Source organism: Arachis hypogaea, chromosome 15, assembly GCF_003086295.3.
Source record: "Arachis hypogaea cultivar Tifrunner chromosome 15, arahy.Tifrunner.gnm2.J5K5, whole genome shotgun sequence".
Classification (NCBI taxonomy): domain Eukaryota; kingdom Viridiplantae; phylum Streptophyta; class Magnoliopsida; order Fabales; family Fabaceae; genus Arachis; species Arachis hypogaea.
This window is the reverse complement of record NC_092050.1, coordinates 12,750,430-12,761,346: the sequence shown is the minus strand read 5'-3', so window position 1 is coordinate 12,761,346 and position 10,917 is coordinate 12,750,430. Positions and strand designations below refer to the sequence as shown.

General features: G+C 29.8%; 1 protein-coding gene across 3 annotated transcripts; it reads right to left on the bottom strand.

Annotated features, from left to right (window-relative positions):
• Nucleotides 1–4,623: 4,623 nt before the first annotated feature.
• On the bottom strand, nt 4,624–8,490 carry LOC112749512 (NAC domain-containing protein 37). 3 transcript variants are annotated; one of them, XM_025797782.3, is made up of 4 exons: nt 8,197–8,490; nt 6,507–6,678; nt 6,155–6,426; nt 4,624–5,665 (listed from the first exon to the last, which is right to left on the bottom strand). In XM_025797782.3, the coding sequence occupies exons 2-4, from the start codon at nt 6,661–6,663 to the stop codon at nt 5,009–5,011; spliced, it is 1,086 nt and encodes a 361-aa protein (XP_025653567.1). In that variant the 5' UTR covers nt 6,664–6,678; nt 8,197–8,490; the 3' UTR covers nt 4,624–5,008. The 3 variants fall into 3 exon arrangements, with proteins under 3 accessions (XP_025653567.1, XP_072074712.1, XP_025653568.1); XM_072218611.1 differs by lacking the exon at nt 8,197–8,490 and adding an exon at nt 6,879–7,188; XM_025797783.3 differs by lacking the exon at nt 8,197–8,490 and having other exon boundaries at nt 6,507–6,864.
• Nucleotides 8,491–10,917: the final 2,427 nt, after the last annotated feature.

Here is a 10,917-nt window from a genome sequence, read left to right as displayed (position 1 = left end):
CATTTTGGCTGATTCGTATAAAATTTTGCTCCCCTTAGCTTATTATTGTAATTTGCCCTAATTATTAATTAAGCAGTAACTCTTGACTTTTGAGAAGAATAAGTTAAAATGTTATAATATATAAGTGACTATTAATTTTATATAAAAATAATAATTTAATTAAATATATTAAATTATTAAATAATTTTTATCTATTATATTCATACAGAGAGAGAGAGAGACACATTAAACCTATTAATTGAGAGAGAGATATTCATGTCATTAGTCACTCTCTTTGTAATGCAAAACAAATACACATTAAAATCAAATTAAGCAAACAGCTTCTGACGTCATAGCATCATTTTAAGCAATCTTGGTAGACAAATAAGCAATCCTAACAATGCAAATTTAGTACTAGTTTAGATAGGTTTTTTTTTAGTTAAAAAATATTTAAAAAAAATAAAATATTTTTATTTAATTTAAAATTTATTTAAATATGTTTTTTTAAAAAATATTTTTATTAAAAAAATAAATTATTTTTTTTTAAATTAACAATACATTATTTAAAAAAAATGTTTTTAATATTTAAATTTTTTTTAGAAGTCTATCCAAATATAAAATAATTTTTATTAATTAAAATAAATTAAAAAGATCAAATACTTTTTTATTTAAAAACCAATTCAAACTGATCTTTAATAAATATAAATGCCTTAGTCACATACAAAGACAGCATTAAGATGGCGTTTGGTTCATGTTCATGTTCACTAGAGACATGGACAAGGTAAAATGTGTACACTATTTGTTTGTTGAGACATAAAATTTTGATGGACACGATTACATATAAATGTACATAAAATACATGTATTTTGTATATCTCTTTCAAGATGTGACACTGAGACATAATCCATGAGATACAATTTTTTTAAATTTTATTCCTAGTTATTTTTTAAAATTTTAATTTTATCCTTTACTCTATCTTCATAATTCTCCCTCTTCTTCTCCAATTCATTCCACCTTCCAACCTCTGTTCTACTCATGCCTTCTCCTTCCACCATTGTCACCGCTACCACTACCGGTATCGCCACCACCTCCTTCCTTTGTCCGCCTCTCTTCCTCTCTTCTGCCTTCTCTCTCTTCTTCCGCCGCCGCCCTCATCTCCCTCTCAGCGTTGTTGCCGTCACCATCATTGTGCTGCCTCCCTGTCGCCTTCCGTCATCCCATCGTCGTGCCGCCTCCAGATCTGCCTTGGTTCGCCTCTCTTTTTCGTTGCTTGTGTCAATGCCTCTATTGCCTCGCCTTGCCTCTAGATCTACCTTCACCCACCTCCGTTGTCTTTGTTGGTTTGTGCCGGTGCTGACGCCTCCGTTGCCTCTTCCTGTATATAGATCTGTCTTCACGGCTTCCATATCTGTTTTTTAAATTGTACTTGTTTTTATATTTTTTTATTATTCTTTTTCATTGGATATATTTTGTTCAAGTTTCTTTTTTTTTTGGATCTCTGTTTTAATTTTTTATATATAAAAAAATTATTAATTTGATTATTGAATTAAAGATTTTGATGATATTTCATAGTTATTTAGATTGAGGCTAAAAAATTAATTACAGTGATGGTGAAAAGCAATGTTGATAGTGGTGTTACAGTGATAAAGATAAATATAATATTTAATTAAGATAAATATGTCTTATACATCATTACTAAATATAACAAAAAATATTGTGTATTTTATATCTATGTCTTACTATATATTTATGTCTCAAAGACACTATCCAAACACTACCTAACCTCTCTAATAGTTACTAACCTACCAATCCTTATTATAGGTGTCATACACATTACAAGAGTTTAATTGTTTAGAAATCTTTGCTCTAAATTCATCCTATACATACGGTGATGATCGAGATATATATGAAACCATGATAAATTCAAAAGAATAATAGCCTATACTAACACAAGGTCATCACCGCTAACGGCGGCAGGAGCATAGGCTTTAGCTTCGAGCCTTCCAATAATTATGCCAAACAATCTAATGTTCTAATGAGTCAAGATTAAAATAAAAAATTAAAATACGAATGGAAAAAAAATGCATGATAAATATATGAAATAAAAATAAAAGAAGTGCACACCTCCCAAAAATGTAGTTAATAATAATGAGGAATAATAATGGCTGTAGGCCAACAACAGCGTGGTTTTTAGTGCTACTCATATATAGTATAGTAATATATAGTGGTAACTATATAAATAGGTGGCTATTTAGATAAAAATTATTAGAATAACTTTTTATAACAAATAATGATTAATATATATAGATAATTGTTATATCAAGCAATTTAATTAAATATGTTAAATTATGTAATAATTTTTTATTATTATCTTTAAATAAAATGATTTTAATTATATTTATGTTGGTAAGTAATTTCTTTATAAATATGATTTTGAGCCGCTAACCATTAGCAACATATTGTTGAAATAATACTTGAATTGATGTCACTAAGAATTGAAATAGAAAAACATCCTGTCCAAATAAATAAATAAAGGATTCTTTAGATAAAAATATTAAAAATATTTTTTTAAAAAATATTTTTTAATAATTAAAATTTAACATATATAACCGATTAAACTGTATTATTTTTATTAAAATTAGATCGAACAAATTAATTTAGCCAAAAAATTAATAAATTAAATTTTAAACTAATTTAAATTAGTATTTTTTGAACCAATTTAAATTAATAAATTAATATTAATTTTAAAAATTCTAAATTCTAACTCTATAACGGTAGAAAAGAAAAAGACTATAATTTAAGATTTTAAAATTAATATATATAATAAAAATATTTTAATTATTTTTTATAATAAAAATATTGTAGTTATTTTTTTATAAAAAATAATATTAATTTAGATAAATTTAAGATTTAATTTATTATTTTTTTATCAAATTAATTTGTTTAATTTAATTTTGATAAAAATAACATAATTTAATTAATTATACATATATTAAATTTTAATTATTAAAAAAATATTAAAAAAATGTTTTAGACGTCTTATTTGAATGGCTCCAATAAATAAATAATAACAACGCACGCATCCATCCTCAGCCTATGGTTTGTTGTTGTCGTTGGCTTTGTTCATGAAATAATTACTCTAGTGTATATGGGCAGCATCCCTTCAAGTAAAAGTATAACTACATGCATGTGTTATTCTATCATCAACTAAAGTATGAAGTAATTTATTTCATAAGAATTTTACACACAAATGGAAGGGTTTTAAATGCCTACATAATTTCATTGCATGCCAAACATACATATCGACTAATCGTCTCTCTTAGGTAAAACACTTTATGAGTGTCTTCTCTCCTTACGGAACGGAATTAAAAAAAAAAGTATGAAATATGATGAATGTTGATACTATGCTTTATATTTCATTGCATGCCAAAAAGATTACTTGCCTTAGTTTAGCTTGTGCAAATATTTTTTTTTAGTTATAGATACCAACTTAACAAGTTCTTACATAAGGTAGACATGCTTTATATAAAAAATTTTAAGTTAATACTATGCCAAAAAGTAAAGATTCACATGTATTTATTTTCATCTAAAATTAATAATAAAAAATTATTTAATAATTTAATATTTAATTAAATTATTATTTAATTAATAATTTTTAATTATTAATATCATACATAAAAATATCTGCATGTTAAGTTTTTACCATATAAAAATAATATAAAATTAAGGAGATAGAAATATTAAAGCTCGAGCTAATAAAAAATACACGTATATGAAATGAAGAATTTTAGATATACAAAGTACAAATATTTTGTAAATTCTAGCGATAAAATTTTTATACGATATTTTGTAAATATAATTTTGTTTTTGTAGAATTAGATTAAATATATTCACAAATTAGTTGTCAATTACAAAAAAAAATGTTTATTTTGTCAAAAAGAAGCTAATCTTTATCTTAAAGGACCACATTATCATTTATTTCTTTCCCAAAAAAAAAAAACATTTTGTTTGACGAGTAAACTTCTTGGGACAAAATGATGGTTTGATTTACTAATTTATTTGAAGTAATTTTTCATGATCACGTTCAGTTTCATGCATTAAGGAGTTAGACTGATGTGATCATCATCAGAGGTGGAGAAATATTTGACCAATTTCAAATTTTATAGGATAATCTTGTGTAGTTTTTCCTTCCTCTAATCAAGTAGTTAGGTAAGTGTCAATTTAGAAATAATTTTTAGTTCTTTTTATTAGAATAATTAAGTAGAAGAAGCAAAATACCTTGAATAAAAACCGAAAAAATATTATATGATGTAACCTATCCCACATTTCATTGAATAAAAAGCTTTAAAAGAAGGCTCTTAGCTTCTGCTTTTTATACTTATTAACTCTGTATACTTATTTAAACAACACAGTTCTTAATTATAACCTAATAACCTATTTATATTAATAGTTCTTTAGCCAACTAACCATCTGATGCATGGCATTATTAGTAAGTAATTAACAGTAACCAGTCTGTGTTATTATATATCTATATTAATTCACTACTGCGAGCAAAGACCTAGTCAAAGAAATTGAAAATGTTATGTATGTAGAAAAATAATTTTACAACATGAGATATAAAAGACTAAAAGAGAACAAGTAAGGTTTGTTTTGAGGCAGAAATTAAAGAATACATGCATTCAAATTTTGGTAGAAGAGATTGTAGAGTGTGCCACACATACATCTCTCTCTTATCATAATAATAATAATAACTAATATATATATTAAAAAGGGAAATTAAAAGCCCCATTATCTAGATTGTAGAGCCAGCTTGACGCATGCATCTCTATTTGCACACAAACACATACACGCACACGCATTGTTCTTCATTCTTAGCTTCCACACATTGAGATGTTTATGCAAAAATATAGGAGTAGCATGTAGTATGTGTAAGCATCCATCAGCACTGATGGAATTGAAATTGTAAGAAACTAAGATCTAGCTATATATATTGTTCTCCATGCACGCAACGCAAGACATTGTTAATAATTTAATTTTCGAAGACGCATATCCCAATATCACAGTCAGAGCTTGTGTTTAGAAAGGGGCTCATGCTCATCATCAACCTGTTCCCTTCATTGTTGACCCTACTATTACTACTACTACTCTGCAGAAGCTGCAGCAATGACATGTCCGAGATGCTATCACTGTTGTCATGGTTGTTATTATCCATAAAGCTTGGGAGCACTGCTGCATCATCGGTTTCAGTTTCGTGCCTACTACTGTCTCCTCCATGACTCAGTTGAGATGCCACAAACTTATCAAGATCCCTCCAATCAGTCACTACTTTCTTCGATAACATGTTATGATCTTCGTTGCTTTCTGAGACTAGTGCCATTGTGCTTGTTGTTGGCCTCTTAACTAGCGGCAAACTTGGGCTCTCAAGCTGTGGAAGCTGTACAAATTGCTCTGCTGCTATATTTGCATGCATGTTCTCTATTTCTTGCTTGCACATGAAGCTGCTTTGATGATGATGATGATGACGACTCTGCCTTGAGAGCAGCTGCTCAATTGACTCAACAACCGGGCCGCCACCGCCGCCGCTCCCTTCCTCGTACAAGTAGCTTGAATCCCATCCTTCCATAGTCTTCGTTTGCCCGTTTGTCGTCCTTTTCTTGAATGCTCTACAAACAACCCACCCTTCCTCCTGCATACATATTAATCGTTTGTTAATTCTATATAAATATATAAAAGAAATGTGGACTTTGTTTTTCCTTTTTGTTGTTATGTTTGAGACTTTGAGTTGACCAAGTTAAAGATGATGATGATGATGTTATGAATGTTGTTAGTGGTTCTCCTTTAGCTTTTGCAGTAGGTGATGCAGTCAAATAATATAAATGAGATAGGATTTAATTTGTTAACGTTTGACAATGAAAAATGGTAAGAAAAAGGGTGTAGCAGAAAAGGAAAAGAGAAAACGTTCAATTATATCGGTGTTGAAAGAAGTGAGACTTTTGACTTGTTGTTGGGAGATGAGAAAGTAGTGTGCCAAGAAAGCTTGTACGTCCCTTATCTTCCTCAACATACATACACATAATACAAGTCTACTCAAAAAAGCAAAATTAATGAGTAACATAGCAACAAACTAATTATTAATTAGATCTAATAGCTATATAGAACAATCTAGAAGGCTTGCCTGAGGGGGTCCGTTTTCATCGGATTCAAGTCTGTACTCGTGCATGATCCAGTCTGTTTTCTGGCCGTTAGGGGCTCTCCCTTTGTAGAACACGAGAGTCTTCCTCATCCCGATCAGCTTCGCCTTGTCGTACACTGCCTTGTCTCTTCCGGTGGCCTTCCAGAACCCCGCCATGGTGGCCCTGTTCGTTCGAGTCCCCGTCGGATACTTCTTGTCTTTGTGGCTGAAGAAGTACCACTCGTTCTGCTCTTCATACCCGATCCTACATCTCTCTGCACTCACACGTTCAGATCTAGTTAATAATCTCATCAATTTTCACTATCATATCATATGCATGTATATGTATGTGTACCTTGGAGATCCCAGGGTTCAATACGATAGAGATCGATCTCTCTGATAACGTCAAGGTCTATCTTCTGAGATGCCACTTTCTTCCTCAGATAATAACCAACAAGCTCTTCATCCGTTGGGTGGAACCGAAAACCAGGTGGGACACACGATGATTCCATCTACTTGTACTACTTCTGCATCAAATTCACCACACACCACATAACTTGTTCATCATCATGTATAAATAATAACCAAGGCGAATGAATAGTGATAGATGAAGTGAGACCAAAAAGTTAAAAAAATAATAAGGAATGAGGTAATTAATAGAAGAAGGTGACAAGTGTTATCAGAGATAATCATAGGGTCATTTGGTGGTGAGCAACACTAGTCATACCAAAAATTAGTCGGAATGAAAAGGGATAAATAAAATATAAGCGCGTGTTATTTAACAATAGTCCATAAATTCAGAAAACAATAATGATTTTTGTTCGCTGCTGGCCCCGGTTGAGAGAGAACCAAATGATGAGGGTTTGGTATAAATGTATTTTGATAAAAACCATGAGATGAAGGAGTTGAGGCTTAGGCACTACTAGTATATGTGTTATGCAAGAGAGGGTGAGAAACGGACAGGTAGAGGCTTGTGCTAATGATGTTGTCTTGTGTTAGTGAATGGAGGGAATCATTCTTCAAGAACGGGGTTCCCCATTCCCACATTACTATTAATTATTATGTATCTATTTTCACTTATAACCACTTCACCTTATTAAAATAACTAAACCAAACCAAACTAAACCATAACCAAACAAAACCAACTTTTTTAGGAAACAATATAATAATATTTATTTATAAGAGTTCTAATTTGAAGCTTAAGCAAGGGAAAAACAAATAGTAATAGAGGTGTAGAGGCATCTGATTACTAGTGATTAGTATATAGTAGGTAGGTATAGTTAAATTAAAGAAAAGAATATAGTATATGAGTGACGTTATGAGGAATGGGGGCACGCGCGGGCGTTTGTGGAAAGGGAGGTACCGTTGTATTGGATCAAGGCCTGCCTGCCGTAGTTTGTAGGAGGAGATAATATAAAGAAGAAAAAGACGTTTGAAGGAGAGAAATTAAAGAATGAAGAGTAGAGAGTGTATGTATGTAGTGTGAGTGTGAGTCTTCTGAATGGGGAAACTGGGGACTCTGACTTTATTGTCTGCTTGTCGAGAATTTTCATGGCACATATCTGACTTTGAGAATGTGGTGTGGTGCTCACCCTAAAAATACACAACTTTAAGGGGAATGTATGTATGTGCCTGTGCCCTATATGTTTTGCAGCTTCTTTCTACTAGTTTCTAATTTCCACCAGTAGTTCATGACTTTTATTTCTATTTCTATTACAAAACCCAGCCCCCGACCCGGCCCCCTCGTCATTAGTTATTTGGTGAAATTGGATTTTCAATATTCACGAAGGAGCGAAGAAGGAAGTTTCTGGAAAGAAAGATAATCGGATACATTCATGATCGTACGATGAAAACTACGTACTAGTGGTAGTTTTGGAGCTGCAATTGTTTTATGTCTTGATATATGACGAATGATATATACTACATTCATGGTGTTGCGTGGGAACATGTATCTATGCATGGAAGCTAAGATAAGATCCCGCCATATGAATACTTAATTAGAGATAGATGCAGATAGAAGAATAATAGTAAGAATATAAGCTCACCTGAATGTATGTGACAAGAGTAATTAAGAGTAGGGTTGAAGAACGAAGAAGGAGATGGAATTGGAAGAGGAAGAGAGAGAAAGTTGAAGGAAGAGATTCAGTTAGGAGTGAGAGAATGGAGAATATAAATAAAAGAAAGAAGAAAGAAGGACCGCTGAAATGCGCATGGGTTGATGGTTGTCCCCCCAGTAGGTGACGTCATTGCCTATACCACCCACTTAACATTCCTTTTTCTTTTCTTTTTGTTTCTTTTCTCCCTCCCTTTTTCTTCCCTTCTTTCTACCTTTTCCCTCTCTCCTTTCTCTATTTCCTAACCTTGTGTCTTTTATCCTCCCACAACAATCAATCTTTCATAAAATAAATCCCATTTTTCATGAATTTTGTGAAAGATTATTTTTTCTTCATAAAGTATACCAAATATCTAAAGATGTATTTAAAAAAAAAAGGTTAGAAATAATCAGATTTGGGTACAATTTTGTTTTACGAGATGTTTTGAAGAATGAGACTTTTTTATTTTTGAATTTAGTAATTTTATGTTAAATTAATTTTTTCCGTTACTTTCACTTTACGTGAATGATGACTAAAAGTTACAAAATGAAAAAATAATTTTCTATCAATCAAATTTTATATCTAGTTTTTTACATATATTTTTTAAGTAATAATACTACACATTATTCAAATATTTTTGTTAATTAAATTCAATCAAATTGATCTAATATAATAAAAATCAATTGTAACTAACATTATTATTCTAAATTTTATTATTTAATTTAATTAAGCTTAATTTATAAAATGACTTAAATATATAGCATTACTTATTATTTAAATATTTTCTACAATAATTAAATTTGCTGCACAAATTATTTATACCATTTATTAAAAATGGTGCATTTGTTAGACGAAAACAATCACAATATTTTGTACTTATTGTTAATTTATAAGAAAGATATTAAAAATTTAATACTTTTTATTAATGTTAGTCAATATTTTTTATCAATATTTTATTTTTATTTTTATATTATTATAATTTAGATCTTAAAATTTAAGATTCATCAAATATTAACCAAAAATAATAAAAATTCTTTATTAACAATGAAATATTTTAATTTATTTTTAGTAATCCTAGCTAGTACAGATAAAAATTAGTTCTTTACTAAAAATGAAAATTTCAGCGTACATAATAATAGTGAGAATTTAAAGGTTCAAGAATCGAATTGATTATAAGTTTTAAACATCTCAAATATCTAAAATGAGGGCTTCACAAAAAATAAAGAATAATTGCACAATTATATAGTTGAACAAATATGTAAATGAATATTATTAAAAATTTGATTAATCCAACTTGGTATATTTCATATTAACTAATGTCAATTTAAATATACTGTAAAAATACTAAAAGATGTTTCAACATCTTGTATTTGGAGTTCGAGTGACGATGCTTTATCTTAATAATAAGCAGCTTCATAACTTCACAATGAATTGAAGAAACAATATTATTGTCATTTGTCAGAAAAAATAATTTTCCACGTGAGAAATAGGTTAGGGTTAGTTTTCTTTTCTTTTATTTTTTTTAATGTTTCATCACACATACATTTTCTTCTTCTGTCGAAGCAGCTAATTAAGGTTGTCCAGTAAGCTAAGGTGTCCGTGGCATGTTAATTAGGATAACATACTTATGTAATTTGTTAACTAAATTTCTTAAACATAGGCTCATAGCTAACACTTTATGTTAATTATGGGCTTAATGGTAGGATAACAAAATGAGATTATGCTTAATACCCTATGAAAAGGTTTTGTTGTCGATTTTAAGGTATAAACTACGGTGTGGGAATGATTCGTAGACAAGTATTTTGGGGAAGGAACTATGAGAAAAGGAGGTAGAGAAAACGTAAGTTGAGCAACAACAGTGCGATCAATCAACGTGTAAGTCACGAGTTGGTGCATTTGTCTCTCAACTTTACGTAGAAGATAAACAAAGAAAAAGACAAAAACATACATAACTTATATGTAAACATTGTTTTCCTACTTAGGCCATGCCATTCATTACCCAAGGAACCCCACTTTCTTTGCTCCTCCAACGGAATTCTACTTCAAATCATAATTCTTTTCCATTAATATAACGATAAATGAGTCTAGCAATTTGTTAAATATAAAATCAGTTACATGTTTTTTAATTCAATAATTAATAATATATACCTTTAAAAGAGATATTGAAAGTATTGAATTGATATACTCTGATCTGATATCATATTATAATTAGAATTGGATAGATCTAGTAACTCAATTTCAAAGCTCAAAAATAAAAAATATTTTACGCTTATAAATTTTTTAAAAAAATTTATTTTTTAAAAGTATGAGACTTGTAATAGATATAACATTAATTTTTCGGGATTCAGCATCGTCAGCCATCACAATCCAATTAGCATTATTCTTCCTTTTCATTGAATTATTCTACCAACCATGCATTATTTTTGGGACTTAAATATATACTTACTTTATCAGCAAGTGTTCGATCACGAATTTAGTAAGTGACGATGAACGAAGTTAAATATTATTATTTGTGATTAATTTATCAATTACAACATAGGAACGTGTTAATTAGTTAGTGAGAGACTAACTAGCCAGAGAGCATTATTTGATATGCATGGAAATTAGTGGTTGCACCATGATGAGTAGCAATTCATGAATTGGCACCTCTTGCTACTTAAACAACTCAAGGAA